General features: G+C 39.1%; 1 protein-coding gene across 8 annotated transcripts in view; it reads right to left on the minus strand.

Moving 5' to 3' along the window:
* Nucleotides 1–21,895, minus strand: part of VEZT (vezatin, adherens junctions transmembrane protein) — a gene marked incomplete at both ends in the record, with an annotated part of 87,665 nt that overhangs the window by 28,702 nt on the left and 37,068 nt on the right. For 2 of the 8 annotated variants that reach the window (XM_080705788.1, XM_080705789.1), the window contains 4 exons: nucleotides 1,751–2,026; nucleotides 6,336–6,511; nucleotides 14,461–14,550; nucleotides 20,817–20,954. In XM_080705788.1, the coding sequence (XP_080561914.1) occupies nucleotides 1,751–2,026; nucleotides 6,336–6,511; nucleotides 14,461–14,550; nucleotides 20,817–20,954 (680 nt within the window). Of the gene's footprint in view, nucleotides 1–1,750; nucleotides 2,027–6,335; nucleotides 6,512–11,988; nucleotides 12,045–14,460; nucleotides 14,551–20,816; nucleotides 20,955–21,895 lie in introns of those variants that run through there. The other 6 variants (XM_080705790.1, XM_080705787.1, XM_080705791.1 and 3 more) reach the window with 6 other exon arrangements.

Here is a 21,895-nt window from a genome sequence, read left to right on the forward strand (position 1 = left end):
AGGCAAATCATGTCTAACTGGCCCACATTACCTTTTCATGCCAATTCCTTATATTTGGGTAAAAGTCAGAAAATGACAGAAAGCACAGAATCCTCTACACCTGTCTATACATTAGTTGGGTACCCAGCCACTTGGCTCAGGCAGTCAGGACGCTCAATGAAGGGCTGTTTAAGTCAAAAATGAAAAGGAGATAATACTTATTTTAAGTGTGAACTTTAACTTTAAAATATTTAACAACTTAAAGATTGCTCTCCTCCACCAAAAAGAACTGAACGGGCAAAATCAGCAGATGCTGAGGGCTGTTTTACTCTGAGCTGAGCTGCAGAGGGCCTAAAACCCCTCTAGTGTCTTGAGGTTGTCGTGCAGAACACAACAGGGAGAAGAACGGGACGGCGACTGCAGATGCTCCCTTCTCTGCCCCACAGCTCTCCAGACTCGGCTCTATGTCAAGACTGTTGAAGGACTAATCTAGAGCAGCGAAGGATGTGACGACTACCAGGGGGTTTTCGCTCCTGATTTTTCTTGATCTCCCAGGTACAATGATCAAAAGCAATAATTAGACTCCTCACCACCTGCGACTTTGCCACCTAGAGATCGCAATGACTAGACAAATCATATCCATTATTAAACACACTACAACCCAGTCGCCATTTGTGGGCAGTTAACCGGCAGCATTTAACTGGAAATAGGATTCAGAAGTCAGAGGGAGTGGATTTGAATATTTGCGCTACTGCTTATACTCGTACACCTTTAGTTATATACAAAAGCAAAGAGCATAGTATAATGGAACATAGTTGGTACTCAAAAAAATGTCATTTGCCTTTATTTTTTGGGGGGAGGAACTAGGGATTGAACCCAGGGACATTCTACCTCTGAACTATACCTCCGGCCCTATTTTAGCTTTGATTTGGAAACAGGGTCTCACTAAGTTAGAGAGGGCCTTGCTAAGTTACTGCGGCTGGCCTTGAACCTTGGTTCTCTTGTCTTCCTAGTGCTGGGATTGCGAGTGTAGACTACCATGCCCAGCTATCATTTTCCTTTTAATAAAAGGATAAGAAGCCAGTATAGCCTGTGCCTTATAGCTAGGCTTTAGTTTCCCATGGGAATATGAAATATTACTATTTGCATGACAGTCTCAAAGTATTAGTGCTATAAGACCTGGTAATGTCTTCCTAAAGTACATTATTCGTACATGTAGAGATTTTTTCTTTTGTTTTGAAAAGGTCTCGCTAGTTTGCTAAGTGTCTTGCTGCATTACTGAGGCTGTCCTCAAACCTGTAATCCTCCTGTCTCAGCCTCCCAGGTATTGAGATTATGGGCATGCATCACCCTAACAAGTCGCGGTTTTTCAAAATGAATTCATGCCCGATTCATCTATTAAACTAGAAAAGATGCCTTTGATAAGGATAAAGGTGAGCGCCATTTACTGGGTCCCTATTACTGAATTCTAGGTTCAGTGTCAGGCTCTCTCTATGTTATCTCATTTAATCACATGATAACAGACCAAAATAATTTTGATCTTCAAAATATTCTGGTTTCTCAAAGCAGAAAAACAGAATCATACTACATATTGAATTTAGCATATAATGTCCTTATTCTTTCACTTAGCAGTTAACAGACTTTAGTAAGTGCTAAAGGGTAACTCACTTTTCCCCCCTGTAAACGCAATGTGAAAATACCTAATAAGTAGTCTACTTAAATTATATGACAGAAAAAAACCATTTAAATAATAAAATAAAAATGAACTCACAGTGTAAATCCTCTGGAAATAACTTCAGTTTCTTGGATGAGACGTAAGGATTTTCTCACAAGGTTAGTAAATGCTCGGCTATTTGCTGTCATATCTTCTAAACGGACATTGTATTTTTTTAGGGTCACTTGTAGTTTGGCTATCCTCCACAATCTCAATGCTCGTATGATCAAATAAATAAATAGAATCACTCCCCACACCAGCCAGGAAGACACGATCCACCACGTGGGAAGCATAATGAGCAAACTAATGAAGCCAAATAGCATTGAGATATCCCTAGAAGAGAGAAACCAAGAAAAAAAAAAAGATAGTCATCAGCCGAGAAAAAAAGACAGGTTAGTTAGTAAAAACAGTGCAATTTAAGTTCACTAAAATAGCTAAGACTCTATGGGAAGCAGTACTTAAGAAATATGATGCTTGCCGGGTAATCCTAGTATTTGGGAGGCTAAGACAGGAGGATTGAAGGTTTGAGGCCAGCAGTGGTAATTTAGCAAGACTCTGTTTCAAAATTGAAATAAAAGACCCCTGATTATGAAATAATATAAGATTGGGGGTATAGCTGAGAGAAAGAATGCCCCTGGGTTCAATCCCTAGTAAAACAAACACATGCACACACATTTAATAAAGCAATGTAAAATAATTTTTAGATACTTAGCAAACAGACAGTGATAGTTAGATATTAAAATATGGGCTAAAAAGTTTAGGTCAAGGACGTTAGAAATAGGTATAATATGAAACCACTTTTCAAAAAGGTATAGAATCAGCCAAAAAAGCAAATTATAGATTTTGAAATCCAACTTTATAGATTTGAACATAAAAATACATCAGAGATACTGATTCTTTTTCCTAAAATCACTTTATTTGCACAAATGCAAATTATATCAAGAAAATATACATATTTTTCCATTTAGAAATAATACAAACACGGTGAGTAATTGTTTTGAATAGTTATATAGTTATCTAATTCTAAATAATCATCACTAATTTGAAAATAACTTTGTTGCATACACCATGATATGGACAAACTTTGTACTTTTATACTGCATGAATTAATTAAAGTAAAAATATGTCTAAGATATTTTCAGGTCAATTACAGATCTAACATAAAATTCTTTTAAGCAATGAAAGCGCTGATGTAAATGTGTATATTAAGAAGGGGGTATAAAAACTTGTATCCAAGGATACTTGAAAAACTTGTATCAACAATACTTAGAAAGCCAGGTATGGTAGTGCACACTTGTAATCCCAGCACTTGGGAGGATGAGACAGGAGGATTGTGGTTCTCAGACAGCCCCAGATACTTAGTGAGACCTTGTTTCAAAATAAAGAATAAGCCAAGCTGGTGGCACACCTTGTAATCCCAGCATTCGGGAGGCTGAGACAGGAAGATCGTGGTTCATGGACAGCCCCGGCTATTTAGTGAAACTCAGTGAAACCCTGTTTCAAAATAAAGAATAAAAAAATAGGGCTGGGGATGTCACTTGAAGTTAAATGCCCATGGGTTCCATCCCTAATACTGGAAAAAAAAAAAAAAAAAGAAGAAGAATAAAAAATAGGGCTGGGTATGTAGCTTAGAAGTATACTGCCCCTGGGTTCCATTCCAGTGACCCTCCCTAACACACACACAAAAAACAACCAATACTTAGGAAAGTTATAGTCATATTGAAAGAAAGTCCCATCTAAGAATACCCCTGAAAGAGCCAAGTGTGGTGGCACCTGTCATCCTAGTACTTGTGAGGCAGAGACAGGAGGATCACAGGTTCAAAGCCAGCCTCAGCAACTTTAGGAGGCCCTCAGCAACTTAGACTCCATTTCAAAATAAAAATTAAAAGAGGGCTGAGAGTGTAGCTTAGAGATAGAATGCCCCTGAATTCAACCCCTAATACTGCCAAAAAAGGAATGCCTCTGAAAAAAATACTTGTCAGCCCTAACTTCCCTTGGAATCCTTTATTATTTATTTATTTATTTTTGGTGGTACTGGGGGTGGAACCCAGAGGCTTCCTACCTCCGGGCTATACTCCCAGACCTATTTATATATTTTATTTGGAAACAGGGTCTCACTAAGTTGCTGAGAGCCGCACTAAACAGCTGAGGCTGGCTTCGAACCTGTGCAATTCTCCTGTCTCGGCCTCCCTAGCGCGGGGATTACAAGCGTGTGCCACCTCGCCCAGCTAAGAATCCTTTTTTTTTTTTTTGTGGTACTAGGGTTGGAACCCAGAGGCTTTCTACCTCCGGCTATACTTCCAGACCTATTTTATATTTTATTTGGAAACGGTCTCACTAAGTTGCCGAGAGCCTCACTAAGTAGCTCAGGCTGGCTTCGAACCTGCACGATCCTCCCGTCTCAGCCTCCCAAGCACGGGGATTACAAGCCTGTGCCACCTCGCCTGGCTAGAATCCTTTATTTTTTTAAGATGATACTAGTACTATTGTAAAGTAAAATCTTATCTTATAGTTTCATGTAATAAAAGCAAACTCTAAAAGTACTTATAAACATCACAGTTCTTAATCTCACTTGTAGCTAAAAGGACACTTTAATGCAGTAAATTCTTAAAGCCTATGGTTTTCAGACAGGCACGGTAGGTCATGCCTGTAATCCCAGCTACTCAGGAGGCTGAGGTAGGAGGATCATAAGTTTGATGTTAGCCTGGACAACTTAGTGAGGTCCTGTCTTAAAATACAAAGGGTTGGGAGAATAGCTTAGTGGGAGAGTACTTGCCAAGCTCACACAACACCAGAGCTCAATCTCTAGTATTACAAAAACAGCAACAAAGGCCTATCATTCATTCTAAGAGCTCCTTAAATTTGTGTGTGTGTGTGTGTGTGTGTGTGTGTGTGTGTGTGTATGTGTGTGTGTGTGTGTGTGTGTGTGTGTGTTTTAGCCAGGCTCCTGCTATGTTGCTTGTGCCGGCCTTGAACTCTTGGGTACAAAAGATCCTCCTGCCTCAACTTCCCAAGCAGCTAGGACTACAAGCAGCTAGAATTCTAGTATTTTTTTTAAGGAAAAACTTTTTACTTCTTCATGACTATATTTGGTTGACTGCAAATTTAGAAAACGTACTTTGCTGTCAGTTACAATATGAAGCACCTGTTAGTTGGACAGGAAAAACATTCAGAACACGGAGGCCCATGAATGTAGCTACCTACAAAGCTTGGATGCTCAAGCAGTGCATTCATTCATTCCTTGACTCATGCCTCCCTCTCTGTCAAATTTAATAAGCTCTAGGGGACGTTAATAACTCTTTACAGATGGGTGTGGTGGCACACATTTGTAATCCCAGTACTTGAAAGGCTGAGATAGGAAGATCACAGGTTTGAGTCCAGCCTTAGCAATTTAGTGAAGCCCTCAGCAATTTCTCAAGAATATTTCAAAATAAATAGGGCTAAAGATGTACTACAAAAACAAGAACAAAAACTCTTTATAAATAATTCATTCATTCACTCATTTTATTTTATTTTGCAGGTCTGGAAATGGAACCCAGGGGCATTCAACCTCTGAGCTACACCCCCTGCCCTATATTTTATTTTTTATTTTTAAACAGGGTCATTAATTTGCAGAGGGCCTTATCAAGTAGCTGAGGCTGACCTCGAACCATGATCCTCCAGTCTCAGCCTCCTAAATGCTAGAATTACAAGTGTGTGCCACCATGCCCAGCTCGTTCATTCATTTTCTTTTAAAGCAGATTATGGCCCAGGAATTTTGCATTAGACCCCTAAATACTTCAAGTGGTTGAAGTCTCAGAATAATGTTTGTTTGCTTGGTTCTCCCCCTCTTTGTTTTTGAGACAGGTCTTGTTACATTGCTGAGGCAGGCCGCTAACTCCTGGGCTCCAAGTGATCATCCTGCCTCAGCCTCCCTGAGTAAGTTTTAGTAGAGTTATTTAGTCAAATTATTATCAAATTATTAGCTGGGAGTGGTGGCACATGCTTGTAATCCTAGTACTTGGGAGGCTGAGATGGAGGATTGCAGGTTCACAGCCAGCCGTGGCTACTTAGTGAGGCCTTCTGCAACTTAGTGAGACCCTGTTTCACAATAAACAATAAATAGGGCTGGAGGTATAGTTTGGAGGTAGAAGGCCCCTGAGTTCAATCCCCAGTACTAGGGAAAAAAGAAAAGAGAAAGAAAAACAAGAAAATTATGTTCATTATGATCTCTTCCCAGCCATCATGGCAATAGTTGTCTTCTCTACACGCCACCCTATCTTCAGTGTCTCTATAATGTGATCATATTATCTACTGAGTATAAAGAAATACACAGAACTGCTTAGGCTTTCAAGCACGCATGTGCATATGTGTCTGGGTAAGAGACTGGGTTGGCCTATTTATACCTGTTAAGTTGCTTAGCACAGAACCAATTTTACTGAGTTGTTAGTTTATACTAATCGAATTGGATTTTTTCCCCAGGTTCACTGTAAATAGCATTTACTTTGGAGAGGCACTTTTTAACCTCTGGCATATCATTACACTCATATAATGCTCTATGTATGGAATGCTTATAATGTCTTCACAATGGAGAGCATGGTGACAGATATCCTCTGTGAATACTCTATGTGTGAACAAAGGATAGACGTTTTCTGGACAGTACCAAATATCAGGGGTTGCCAGGGAGCAGAGCGTCGGAAGGTGTCCGTTTTCCTGTTGTTGGGGTTGCCCCGCAGACAGGATACCGGGATCAAGCAGCTCAATTAGCTCCACATCCTCTTGTAACAGGACTTCCTGCTGCAGGATGGTCTGCAGCGAGTCAAGTCGGAACCCAGCGTCCTTGCCATGCAAATATCAGGAGAGAGGTATTAATACAGACATAATGTATGAAATGCTAAGTTTTAATGCATAATAAACCTTGCAAGTGTGGTTTTTTTCAGTACAGACTTCAAGAAGAAATAACAGTCCATCCAATCTATCTTTAGAATGATGGGGTTTTGTTTTCACTCTAAATGTCAAACAATGAAGATTGAGGTACATATTATTAAGCTACTAGATGTGAAATATAATTTTTAATAATGAGACATAAAGTGATTACAGGCTAATAAACCTATCTACTTAAGCCTACTTAATTAAATTGCTGGGATACGACACGGAAAATATCATCCATGTGGAAAATATCAAAGATGCTGACCCTGGATACTATAGCAATGTACCCAATATCTAAGAATTATTTCAGCAAGATCAAGGCCTTCTAAAAATGGACATTCACATATTAAAAACATTAAGGTATATAATGCAAAAAAAATATGTCTACAGCATACAAAATGCCTTCACATATACTAGCTCATTTATTCCTCCTTCTCTTCCTTTTATCCAACAATTAAGGAATATCTTCTATACTATAAGCCAGGCACCATGTTTGACACTCAAAACACAAAAACTGAACATACAAGTTTCTACTCTTTTTATTTTCTTCTTCTTTTTTGCAATGCTGGGCATTGAGCCCATGCTGGGCAAGTGCTCTACCACTGAACTATAGCACAGGCCACAAATCTCTATTAATTTTAAAGCATTTACAGTTTAAAGGACAGAACCAAAAAGCAAATGGTTACAATATAATGTGCAAAGAAGTATAATGAGGTATTCCTAGGGAGCTGTGGAATGGCCCAAAGGACCAAATTAAAAGTCATCAAAGTCAAAGAAATAAGCTATTTCTAATGCATGGACAAGAACTGACCAGATGGAAGAGTTGGAAGAGTGGGCTAGCCAGGATAAAGTCTTTCTAACTTGAGAGAATGGAAGTCATCTGCTATTCGGTGTACACAAAGTGCACATGGTAAAGAGGAGAGAGATGAGGTACAGGTATAAGGCCTTGTCATCATCCTCCCCCATTTTATAGAGGAAAAAACCAAAGTCACAAGAAATTAATCAAGTTTTCAGACTTCTGATTTCAAATGTTAAGTCTTTGGTAGTTGTATTTTTAAGTTCATGTTTAACTGATACATAAAAATGAAGTATCATGTAATCTATATACATTCTGTAATATACACTGTATAATATTTAAATCAGGTTAAACATATCTATCTCCTCACTCATTTCCTTATGGTGAAAACTTTTAAAATCCCATCTTCTTGATTTTTGGGATCTACAGTACATCATTGACACCTGTAGTCACGCCACAGTGCAGTAGCACGCCAGAACCTCCTGTCTCTATCTAACTATAACTTAGTACCCACTGGTCAGTCTTTCCCCATTCACCCTACTCTCCTCAGTCATGGACAATTCATCTTGCTTCCCTGTGCAAATGTGGCCTCAACAGAATAACTTAAGTATTTTTGTATTAAGTCTAGTAATACAGTGATCCTCTCATATGATCAAAATAAAAAGGACTTTTAATGGACAAGGCTTTTAGCAGTCAAAGTAAAACCAGTTAGGTCTTGAGTTTGAAGAGAATAGGCTTGATCTTTCTTCATTTAATCAGCACCATTCCTTAGCATTGGACCCATCGGCAAAACTAAGATAATGCCTCATTAAAACCAACCTGCTGGGCTGGGTGGGATGGAACTCAGTGGTGAAGTGCTTGCTTTGCATGTGCAGTGCCCTGGGTTCCATCCCCAGTACCAAAACAGAACAAACACCCACCCTGCATAGAGGCAGTATGGTTTTGAGAATATCTGATCAAAGAATGTAACAAAACAACAACCTACAATTGTCTATGTGAGTGAACTTAAAAGGGACCAAGTTATCTTAGTGATTAAATTATCTCTACAAAGGAATAACTCAAATTATGTTCTGATTATAGCTGTTTAAATTGAATCAGATTGCAGGGCGTGGTAGCAAATGCTTGTAATCCCCGTGCTTGGGAGGCGGAGACAGGAGGATTGCGCAAGTTTGAAACCAGCCTTGCTGCGCAAATAAAACCAAAAAAAAAAAAAAAAAAAAGGGTCTGGGAGTGTAGCTCTGAGGTAGAAGGGCTTCCAGGAACCCCAGTACCACCAAAAATAAATAAATAAATAAATAAATAAATAAATAAATAAATAGAATCAGATTAATGTACTAAGTTTCTTTTGGACAAATTATAAAAATCATACATTTCAATAAACTTATTTAAATTGGGAAATCCAGGTTCAAGTCTCAAGTAAATGAAGAAATTTCAAAGGCGCCAATTCCGATTAACTCATATATCATTGGTGGGAGCACTATGCTGCTAGGAGGTATACTAGGTAAACTTGCTCATCCTCGACAAGTCTGAGCGTCAAGATTTGGTACCTAGGCTTATATCCTGTGTCTACACCTTAAGCAAGTTAATAACTTCTTTGTACTAATTTAATCATCTGCAAAATGAGGATAATAGTGATGGAAATTGAGACTGTATTGATTGCTAATAAGGAAGTATTAATTGCTAGTAAGAACAAGCTTCTATACTTTGGCAGAACAGTAAGATCCTTTTCTCTGTCTTTAAACTGTCAGCCAAGAGCTACGACAAATGTTGACCCTGGTCAGCTAAAAGCTGGCTGTTAACGCGGCCAAACATTGAGTGCTGAATTTACAGACACCTGCACTTAGAACAAGAATTTTATAGACTCTCATAACAGTTTGAACTAAAGTTAAAAGATGAAAAAGCAAGCTATATTAACCTAATATTAATTATTAATGACAAAAAATAGTTATAGCCCCCAAACCTCCATTAAAGGACTATATTCCTGTGTCTTTCTTTTTTTTTTATTATAAAACAAGTTTTCAACATAATAAGTAACTTCTAACAGATAGAGGTATGGAGAATCTGAGAACTCACCAAGGACATAGGTGGTCAATACATGCTTTAAATTTTAAGAATAAAAATAAAATAAAGAACAAAGCGGGCTTCTACCATGCAACCCCCTGACCTTGCTAACCAAGCAACACATTTTGATCAGTGATGTCAGACCTGTCTGTCCCTGTAAGGATGAACAAAGAATGCTATGAAAACGCTCACACAGCAGAGATAACTGGTGGGCCTTCACCTGCTTTTTGTGGGAAAAAGAAGACTACTGGCTAAGCATGATGGGAAAAAGGAGACAATGAATTCTTATAAAAAAGTGTATGTGTTCAAAGACATTAGCGTCTTACTTTCAAGGCACGCCACTGTGTTGCCTCTGATGTAGTGCTTTAATTGCTCTGCCCTCCTTTCTACCTTTTTTTTTGTGTGTGTGTGTGTGGTACTGGGGGTGGAACCCAGAGGCTTTCTACCTCCGAGTTATACTCCCAGACCTATTTTCTATTTTATTTGGAAACAGGGTCTCACTAAGTTGCTGAGAGCCTCACTATGTAGCCAAGGCTGGCTTCGAACCTGCGCAATCCTCCTGTCTTAGCCTCCCAAGCGTGGGGATTACAAGCATGTGCCACCACACCCGGCTCCTTTCTACCTTTTAATAATAAAACTTTGCTTAAGCTTGTAGCAGTGCAGTTCTGGCTATTTTTTTTTTCTAAATTAGCTAAGAACAAGAACCCACAGTAACACCCCAAACTACTATAGTAGTAACGACTTCATAGGGTTGTTGTGTAGATTAAATAATTATCTATAAAATACCAAGAAGAGTTTTGGGAACACAGTAAAGTGTTCAAGCGTTAGCTATTAGTTTTGTCACCAAATCTGAACTAATTCAAAGAACAAGAAAAGCACACATTGAATGTGATGCAATACAAAAACATACAGAATATAAACACAGATAATTAGGTTGATGAAGAGATTGAATGAGATGAAGTTTTTGGAAAAGCCTTGAAGGAAAGCTAAGATTTGTTTATTGAACAGATTGCAATAGATCAAGAGAAAGATGGAAAGAATTCCACCATCGTACAATAGCACAAACACAGCCATATTGAGTAAGAATGGAATAAATGAAAAGGAAGACTGAGTTTATTGATGAAATACTGGTAGACAAAATTGGAAAGGGTAGGTTATGGCTAAATTATGCAGACTCTTTAATGCTGAAGTGATGATTTTGAATTGCTTTGGTGGATAGTGATCCTTTTAGGCTCTTTGTGGAAAAGTGGCATAAGAAAGGAATTTAAAAAAATTTCTGCCTGGGTGGAATGAAAAGCATATGAGTAGGTATAGCGGAGGAATAAAGGAATTTTTACTTTTTTTCTATAGGAATGGAAAGGTAACATACTCAAACATTAAAATACTTCAATGATCAGCTGGACGTGGTGGCCCACGCTAGTAATCCCAGCACTTAGGAGGCTGAAACAGGAGGATCTCACAGGTTCAAACCAGCCTCAGCCACTTAGTGAGGCTCTCAGCAACTTAGTGAGACCCTGTTTCCAAATAAAAAAAATAAAATAGGTCTAGGAGTATAGCCTGGAGGTAGAAAAGCTCCTGGGTTCCACCCCCAGTACCACACACACAAAAAATACTTTAATGATCTTATGTACTTTTCAATATCATGCTATTTCATAAAACTGATGAGGATTAAATGAAACACAGTCGAATGTGGTGGCACATGATTGTAATCCCAGCATTTGGGAGGCTGAGACAGGAGGATCGTGGTTCATGGACAGCCTCAGCTACTTAGTGAGGCCCTTTGTAACTCAGTGAGACCTTGTTCAAAATAAAGAATAAAAGCTGGGCATGGTGGTGCATGCTTTATATCCCAGCATTCAGGAGGCTGAGACTAGAGGATCATGGTTCACAGACAGCCTCAGCTACTGAGTGAGACCCTGTTTCAAATTAAAGAATAAAAATTAGGGCAGGAGGTGTAGCTTGAAGGTCAAATTCCCCTGGGTTCCATGCCAGACTCATTTAAAAAAAAAAAAAAGGAATAAGTAGGGCTGGAGGTATAGCATGGAGGTAGAATGCCCCTAGGTTCCATTCCCAGTAATACAAAAAATACTTAACATGCTATGAATACTACCATCAAAATTGCTATAGAGGAATCTCTGAATCTCTGTTTTCAATCTTTAAGCACTATAAATGAATAATAGCAAAATATTCAAATATCATAGGGCAATTGTCAATATTTTTATAAAAGAAAAGAGAATCTGCTTTAATATCTATATAGTTAACAAAATTTCAAATGTGGGGAAGTCAGGCGATCTAACAGAAGCCAACTAGGCAATTTCTTGTTCTATTACCAGTAAACTGCTTTTTGGTTATGTATTCCTATAATTCTCCAAAATACAGGCACAAAAGAGATATGTACAGGGGCTGTCACTTTATAGTGACATGTGACATGAAGCACGTGGCCAGCGACAATGAACCAAGAATGAAAAGAGCCAGGCCTAGGCAGACAGTGATTACGCCACAGAAAAATGTATATGGGTCCATCTACTACCACAGTCCTAGCATCCCTGAAGAATGGGAGGGCTCCACCTGGATAAAGCTAATATTCTCCGTAGATGACAAGACACTTCACTGACCTTCTTAACACACCTTCTACAAAGATGAAGCCCTCAACAGAGATCTTGATAATTGGATTGCTACAAACATAACTTTGGTTGAAAAATAATAGTGCTCAAGCTAGAGAGGTGGTATGTTTTAGTGGAAAGGGCATAGGCTTTGAAATCAGGAGACTGGGGTTCAAACTCTGGCTTGGTTAATACTTTCTAGCTGAACGTTCTTGGATATTCCACGTAACAATTTATGAAACCAACTGGACTGTTTGAACAGTAGCCTTTTCACTGGTAAAATATTCTAAGCTTTATAGTGTAGCTTGTAGTACCAAATCAAAATGTGAAAGCACTTTGTAAATGAACTCTACAAATTTTAATTTAAAAGAATAATGATTCTTAAAGTCATAGGCCAGAGAGGATCCTGAAACCTGCTTACATGTACCTTGATTACTTCTTCTAGGAGCCATGAAAACTATTTATTTATTTACTTACTTACTTACTTACTTACTTACTTACTTACTTACTTATTATGGTACAGGGATAAAATCCAAGGGCATTCTACCTCTGAGCAACACCCTTAGCCCTATTTTTTGTTCTTTATTTTGAAATAGGATCTTACTGAGTTGCAAAGAGCCTAAGTAGCTGAGGCTGTCCATGAACCATGATCCTCCTGTCTCAGCCTCCCAAATGCTGGGATTACAAGCATGCGCCACTATGCTTGGCATTTATTTATTTATTTGTTTGTTTGTTTGTTTATTTATTTATTTATTTATTTATTTATTTGGTGGTACTGGGGTTCTTGGAAGCCCTTCTACCTCCAGGCTACACTCCCAGACCTATTTTTATATTTTTTAAAATTTGGAAACAGGGTCTCTTAAAGCCAGCGCGGCTGGCTTCGAACCTGCGCAATCCTCCTGTCTCTGCCTCCTAAGCGCGGGGATTACAAGCGTGTGCCACCATGTCTGGCTATTTATTTATTTATTTATTTATTTATTGTGGTACTGGAGATAGAACCCAGGGGCATTCTACCTTCAAGCTTCACCCCCCAGACCCATTTTTTATTCTTTATTTTGAAACAGGGCCTCACTGAGTTGTAAAGGACTCAATAAGTAGCTGAGGCTGGCTGCGAACCATAATCCTCCGGTTGCAGCCTCCCAAATGCTGGAATTACAAGCGTGCGCCACCATACCTGGCTCCTGTTTTACTTTTAATTTGAAAGAGGGTCTTGCTAGGTTTATGAGAGTCTCTCTACATGCTGAATCGGCCTAGAACCTGTGATCCTCCTGTCTCAGCCTCCCAAGTACTGGGATAACAGTTTCTCGCCACCATGCCTGGCTATAAAAACTTTATAACTTGCATATTTTAGCTATATTACCTGGATCTTATATTGGTAGGTTGTAAAAAGATTGAAATATATCCTCTTTGGGTCACAGGTTGAACAACAGATATATTACAACAGAAACTAGAAAAAATTACCTTGTATAATTACAGTGCACCAATAAAAATGAACTTAAAAAAACAAAAACCCTTACAGAAATCAAAGACTCTCAATGTTGACTACTTCAAGTCTCTGGAACATTCCATGGTTTATTGGTCGCCAAGACTGAATCAATCTTGACTGAATCAATTGTACTAAGAGATATATTCCCTTCCCTGCTGATAGGAGTATCTGTCAATAAAGGAAGTTGGTAGCAATAATTTAATACTCTAACAACAAAGCTTCAAGTCAGGTATGGTGGCACATGTTTGTAATTCCAATACTTAGGCTGAGATAGGAGGATCACAGGTTCTAGGCCAGACTCAACAACTTAGTGAGGCCCTCTGCTACTTAGACTGGTTAAAAAGAAAAAGACTAGCTGGGCATGGTGGCGCACGCTTGTAATCCCTGCGCTTGGGAGGTGGAGACAGGAGGATAGCACAGGTTTGAAGCCAGCCCTGCTGGCTTAAGAGACCGTTTCCAAAAATAAAAAAAGTATAAAATAGGCCTGGGAGTGTAACCTGGAGGTAGAAGGGCTTCCAGGAACCCCAGTACCACAATAAATAAATAAATAAATAAATTTAAAAATAAATAAATAAAAATAATAATAAATAAAATAAAATAAATAAAAAGACTAAAATAGGGCTGAGGCTGTTGTTCAGAGGTAGAATGCCCCTGGGTTCAATTCCCAGTATACCAACAAAACAAAACAAAACCCACACAGAAAGAAATGAGGTTTCAATAACTACCAAAATATTCAATTCTAAGTGGCTAATAGCTTTTTATAACAGCTATAAGCAATAGCAATAAGCCCAAATATGCAGTTATTATGGAATTTCTAATAAAAAAGTCACTATCCAAATGATTAGCAAAACAAATGCTCATTAATAAACTGAGGCCCTGAAAAGTGTCAAAAAGAATCAAAGTGAACACTCACCAATTTGTGAAGTAAGCCATCTTTCTGACTGCAATGAGAAAGAAAAGTCCAATTTTTGATGGTTTCAGCCACTTTTAACAGGATGCCTTGCTGAAGGAGATGAATGACATTGTATAGGGTTATTAGTTAAACACACCCCCAAAACAGAAAAGCTTCAAATAACTTACCTCTAATCAAAAAAAGAGAAAAAAAATCATCCACATGGTATACTTTGTCAATGTTTTAGCCTCCTTATTGTTTCCCAATTTTAGTTTCACAACAGAATCATCTAGAGATTTTAGTTAGAAACACATTCTTGGGCCCCAAACTGAAGAATCTGATTCAATAGGTTTGAAATGAGGCTTAGAAATCTGTTTTTTTAAAAGTAGCCAGAAGTCATCCTGACATAGTCCATTTATCTTAGGAACACTATCATGATGGTAGCATATATTTTAGAATGAAAACCATAGGATTCTCCATGTTTTCAAATATTAAAACATTTCATTTCATAATATTAGGGCACAAAGATATTTTAGTCATTTTAGAAAAACACTCATATCCTAAAAAAAAGTTTTAAAGTTTTATTACTGAATCAGCCAAAAATTTAATTTACCTTAATAGTCCATTCCTGAGCATGTCAGTAAATGGAGTAATATTCATTAATTACTACATCCCAGGTACTGCAAAGGGTCATGGGAACAAAGATAAATACACAGAGCAGCTGTTTTCAAGAACTTAGTGGACAAGAAGAGACAAGTAATTACACACCAGTGCAAAGCCTAGGAATATATGGGAGGAGAAGAGGTTAGAGAACAGTTACCAGCTGGGGCTAAGCCGTAACAGACGAGCAGGGACGCCACAGAGGAGGGAAGACATTTCAGACGAGGGGAGAAGGTGAGTAGAGCAGGGAGGCCAAGCAAGCACATGCCATGTGGATGGGCACAGTCCAGGACAGCTATCGCCAGAGGGAAGAAGGACTAGTAAGGATGTCAGAAGGTATCCTGGCGACAGAAATATGTACAATTTGTATGTGTCAATTAGAGAACAAGAAAGAGGTAGGGCTGGGGGCTGGGTTTATAGCTCAGTGGTAGAGAACATGCATAGCACACAGGAAACCCTAGGTTCAACCCCCAGCATCAAAAAATAAAAAATAAAAGAAAGAAAGAGAGAAAGAAAGAAAGAAAGAAAGAAAGAAAGAAAGAAAGAAAGAAAGAGAAAAAAGTATACTGAGATGCTTTTTTTTGGTGGTGGTACTAGGGCATTTTATCTCTGAGCTACACCCCCAGCTTGATTTTACATTTTTATTTTGAAACAGGGTCTCACTAAGTTGATGAGAATCTTACTACTTGCTGAAGCTGTCCTCGAGCCTGTGATCCTCCTGTCTCAGCCTCCCAAGTGCTGGGATTAGAGGTGTGTGCCCCCACACCCAGCTCTGAGATAGGTTCTAAGGGACCTTGGTTTTATATACCACTGTGGTTTAGACTTTATCTTGTAGGCTATGAGGAGCCACTGAAGTTTTTTATGCAAGGAATTGTGAAACACTAAATCAGCATTCTAGAAAAACAACTGGCAATAGTATAGAGGTGCTTCTTGTAGGGAATGAAGGTAACATGACTCGGAGGATATTTAATAGTTCATAGAGCCGGGCATGGTGGCGCACGCTTGTAATCCCAGCATTTGGAAGGCTAAGACAGGAGGACGACGGTTCTCAGACAACCTCAGCTACTTAGCAAGGCCCTCTGCAACTTATTGAGACCCTGTTACAAAATAAAGAATAAAAAAATAGGGCTGGGGGTGTAGCTTGGAGGTAGAATGCCCCTGGGTTCCATCCCCAGTACCGCAAAAAAAAAAAAAAAGTTTATATAAATAATGATAAAGGCCTGGACTAAGCAATGAATGAAAACGTAGCAATGAATAAGGATTAGATTTAAAATACACAGAAGGCGACTTGATGTATCACTTGGTGAACAACGCAATGCAAGAGTAATAGGAAATGAAAAGATACTGAGAGGGTGGTAATATGACAGTACAGAAAGAGGACGTTTTTTGATTATTTGTTTTGTGGTGGATGGGAAAAGACGTCCAGTTTTGGACATGCTGAACTTGAGCTTCCTGGAGCACATGCAGGTAAAAATGTCTAAGGAGCATCTGGAACTCCGCAAAGTCTAGTGAATGGACATACGCATCCAAGGAACGCAAGAAAGTAGATGAGAAGAAGAAAGATCAAGGAGATAAGAGGCCAGATGCTAAAACCTTAAAAAGGAACATTTAGGAATAATTACAGGAAAGGAAATCAGAGAAAAAAGGAAAATGAACATTCATGATAGGAATACCAGAACGGACTACTCAATAAGTACCTCATAATCACATGAAAAATTAAAAGTGAACAAAAGAAGGCAATTAGTGTTAATGATTGCTTAATCAACAACACATATTAGCCGGGCCTGGCGGCACACACTTGGAATCCCAGTAATTGGAAGGCTGAGCTAGGAGGTATCGCAGGTTCGTGGCCAGCTTCAACTACTTACTGAGGCCCTCCGCAACTTAGTGAGAACCTGTTTCAAAATAAAACAGAAAAAATAGGGCTGGGGGTGTAGCTTGAGGGCAGAAGGTCCCTGGGTTCAACCTCCAGTACCGCAAAACAAAACAAAACAAGGCAAAGCAAAACCAAACAAAAAACATACTATAGAATGTTTTCCAAAGAAATAAGTGATACTATACTCTTTGAGCAGAATTTTGGGAGCAATTCTAAAAATATATTTCCTGAGAATAAACTAAATGATTCAATAAATCTTTTTGAAATGTAGCTGTCCCAAGCCGGGCGTGGTGGCAAATGCTTATAATCCCCGCGCTTGGGAGGCTGAGACAGGAGGATCATACAGGTTCGAAGCCAGCCTTAGCTACTTAGTGAGGCTCTCAGCAACTTAGTGAGACCCTGTTTCCAAATAAAATATAAAATAGGTCTGGGAGTATAGCCTGGAGGTAGAAATTCCCTGGGTTCCACCCCTAGTACCAAAAAAAAAAAAAAAAAAAAAAGAAATGTAGCTGTCCCGGATTCAGTAGAAAAACAATACATTTTAGAAATATAGCTCATACAATTAGACAGTTGTCTTAGAGATGTGCAGTAGGAAGGCTAGATGAACTTTCTAGACATGTGGCAATTCCAAAAACAGCCTCTGGCCATGCTTTTTATTGCTCCTTGATTTCTGAGGAGATGCAACTTTAAGCTCCCACTTGATTTACTTGCAAACTAACAACATGAAAAATAGAACTGCCTGTCATAAATGACAAGAGTTAAATATCAATAAAATCCAAGGTTATACCCAAAAAACCTCCCAAAGCCAGACCTCAATGCCCATCTTCTGTTCAGTGACCAGCCCTTAGCTAATCTTTGTTGACGCCAAATAACACCAACTACAAGTGCTAGTCTATAAATAGCCTACTAGTGTATTTTTCGGGTTTGTTTTTAAACTACTTCTCAGGAGCATTCATTCTTGAAAGTAAAGGGGAGAAAAGGATTAAGTACAGAGGACTAACAAAAAAAAAATGGTTCAGACCCACGTGAGCACTAACTCATAAACCAGCTGGGCGTGGTGGGCATAGTTGTAATCCCAGTACTTAGGAGGCTGAGACGGGAGGATCACAGGTTCTCTGTCAGCCTCAGCAATTTAGTGAGACCCTGTTTCAAAATAAAAGAATAAAATAGGGCTGGAGGTGTAGCTCAGAAGTAGAATACCCCTGGGTTCCATCCCTAGTACCACCAAAAAAAAAAACCTCAAAACAAAACAAAACATAATACCCTACATAAAAGGGCCAGCTTGGTTACCTCACAATTTATATATTTTGCTAGTAAGACCAGGAGAAAAGCTCCTCCTGCAAATTTTAGTTTGAACCTAAAATGTCTACCAGAACTCGTGCCATGGAGGCTGCTGTGTTTGAAGGTAGGTGCCTGGGGGTAGCCGGGTACACGATGTGCTGGGGACGTGACCAGGTACAGTGCATGTCCTGGCTCCACCCAGCTGTCTTGTTAGGCTGATGCTTGGTCGCTTTTGCTGCTCCCACTATCATGCCCTAAGAACTTGTAGCCCCGGCTCCTGCTTGGCAGTCAGGGTAAAATGGACTACAAATACATTGAAATCGCCAGATCTGTGAGCAAATAAATCTTCCTCTACGTAGTGTGTGTCAGGTGTTGGATCACTGCTGTGAAAATTCTAACTGAAAACACAATCCATGCTTTTCCTTCCTATCACAATGGAAGAAATGACTAATTGAAAACTATAATGCCTCCTCCCAGCAGTAACTGAGCCATTGATTGAGACTGAGGGCACAGGGCAGTGGTAGAATGCTCGCTTAGCAAACAGGAGGCTGTGAGTTCAATCCCAGAACTGCACACACACACACACACACACACACACACACACACACACACACACACACACACAATAATGATTAAGGAATGAAGTAACCTGCTTATCTTTTTCTTTTTCTTTTTGGCATTAGGGGTTAAACCTAGGGGAATTCTACCTCTGAGCTACACCCTCAGATCTTTTTTATTTAAGTTGCTGAGAGTTTCACTAAGTTGCTGAGGCTGTCCTCAAACCTGCAATTCTCCTGTCTCAGCTTCCAAGTATTGGAATTAGAGGTGTGTGCTACTGTTCATGGCTAACTTTTTCTATTAATTTCTTTCTTTGGATAATACTGAAATGTATTAGAATATTTTTGCATTTTAATGAATATGCCTAATAAAACATAGATAATTCTAGTAGATGCATTTTATAGGACATAATGCAGATTCTTTCAGCATGGCAGCCTCACTATGCTGTATATCAACTCTGAGACACTTACTGTACAGAAGTATAAAAAACTTAGACATAAAGGGCATTAGATATTGAGGTAAATACATCACCCCATCACATATGCTTGAAACTGTGTTTAAGAAATATTAATTTGCAGCCGGGCATGGTGTTGCACACTTGTAATCCCAGTACTTGTGAGGTTAAGACAGGAGGGTCACAGGTTCAAAGCCAGCCCTGGCAGTTTAAGGAGGCTCTCAGCAAACTAGTGAAACACTGTTTCCACATAAGAAATAAAATTGGGCTAGGAGGTAGCTTGGAGGTAGAATTCCTCTGGGTTTCATCCCTAGTGCCAAAATTAAAAAAAAAAAAAAAAGAAAGAAAAGAAAAAAGAAATAGAAAAGAAAAAAAATCAATTTGCTTTTCTATAATTTGTGGGGTGTGTGTGTGTGTGTGTGTGTGTGTGTGTGTGTGTGTTGTACTGGAGATAGAACCCAGGGGCATTCTACCTCTAAGTTACATCTATTTTTTTACTCTTTATTTTGAAACAAGGTCTCACTAAGCAGCTGAGGCTGTCCACAAACCCATGATCTTCTTGTCTTCAGCCTCCCAAGTACAGGGATTACAAGTGTGCACCACCATGCCTGGCTTCTATATTCTCTTTTTAAAAAAGACTTAAAGAGGAAAATTTTATTCAATAGAGGATTTCTCCTCCTCCTCCTCCTCCTCCTCCTCCTCCTCCTCCTCCTCCTCCTCCTCCTCCTCCTCCTCCTCCTCCTCTTCTTCTTCTTCTTCTTCTTCTTCTTCTTCTTCTTCTTCTTCTTCTTCTTCTTCTTCTTCATCATCTTCTTCTTCTTTTTTTTGGTGGTACTGGGGTTCCTGAAAGCCCTTCTACCTCCGGGCTACACTCCCAGACCTATTTTATACTTTTTTTTAATTTTTGGAAACAGGGTCTCTTAAGCCAGTGTGGCTGGCTTTGAACCTGCGTGATCCTCCTGTCTCCGCCTCCCACGAGCGGGAACTACAAGCGTGCGCCACCACGCCCGGCTTCAATAGAGGATTTCTATTAGTTGAGTTCTAGTTGAGGTTTTAGTATATTTTTCTAGTTTCCTCTGGATAATTTCAATATTTAGAGAAATAATATACATTAATTCTCAATCATTAATTTCCTCACTTTATATAAATTACCCACAAAATAGCCCAGGGTTGGGGGCTGTAGCTTGGAGGTAGAATGCCCTTGGGTTTGATCCTCAGTACTGCCAAAAAATAAAATGGGTTAAAGGTATAGATTATAGGTAGAAAGACCCTAGGTTCAATCCCCAGTATAATATAAATAAATAAAGTTTTACAAGTGTGAGGAAGGATAACAGACGTGGTTCTGAGGTGGTTTTTGTTTTTTGAGAGTAGAGGGAAAAGTATTAAAATAATAAGTAAGATGAAGAGCAGAAGATTAGGTCATAAAGGAAGAATGAGCATGCTGGGCGGCGGCTGCGGCTCTGACAGAGCGCGCCTGGTGAAAGCCTGGGTCAGGTGAGATTCCTAGCAGCACAGGGTGAGAATTTAAAAAGAAGCATGTTTTCTTACTTTTGGCGGGACTCTCAAAGGAGGCTTTTCTTGTCCCTCTGTCGTGGCACATTTTTCTGTTCTGGGTGACAAAGAAGAACATATTTCAAAGTCTGTGTGTCCCAAATCCTGTAAGTACTGATAAAGTGGTGGAGAATTCTGAAAGATACAAATAAAATAAAACAAATCTCAAGATCATTGCTGTTTTCAAATGGTTTAAGAGGCCGATACCAATACCAAACATCACTATCATGACGAGTAAGTCCAAATACTTTAAGCCTTCTTCAATGAGAACTAAATGTTACAATACAATGCCATTTAATACCAATAAATCAACAAACACTCAACAGAGAGGCCCAAAAAAGGAAAAACTCTAAATAAAACACACAGAGTGTTTTGAGCAAGTACCAGCAAGCAAAAATGAATTTAGCAATATAAATAGATTTGTTTCTATTTCTTTGCCCAAATTTTTGCAGGCTTAAAGCAGACTGCTTCAAAATAGCCTATGCTCATTATAGATAGCTCTTTTTTTTTTTTTAGATAACTCTTAAGAGGACTTACAGTGAAAAATAGTTATTTGAGGCCCAAAATATTATCAATGTTTGAATTGTATTAATTATAATTTTTCATATTATCATCATCATTGGCTCATTTGGCACAAATATGCATCACCCACCACATGTCCGGTACAACAAATAAAACTCTTCTAGAGTTACCTTAAAGAAACTATAACTCATGCATGAGAATATGGCTAATAAAAGCATTAAAACACAGTGGCTCAGAACACAGATGCTGGAGGCAAACTACAGGTTCACATCCCAACTGTGCCTCTTGCTAAGTAACCTATGGCAAATTTATGACCCTTCTGTGCTTCAGCTGTGCCATGTATGAAAAAGGAGTAATAAAACCATGTAGTTCAGCCGGGCGTGGTGGCGCACGCTTGTAATCCCAGCATTCGGGAGGCTGAGACCTGGAGGATCGCGGTTCGCGGACAGCCTCAGCTACTTAGTGAGGCCCTCTGCAACTCAGTGAGACCTGGTTTCAAAATAAAGAATAAAAAAAAAAAATAGGGCAGGGGATGTAGCTTGGAGGTCAAATGC

The sequence above is a fragment of the Muscardinus avellanarius genome (assembly GCF_963383645.1).
Source record: "Muscardinus avellanarius genome assembly, chromosome: 11".
In the NCBI taxonomy this organism is placed as follows: Eukaryota; Metazoa; Chordata; class Mammalia; order Rodentia; family Gliridae; genus Muscardinus; species Muscardinus avellanarius.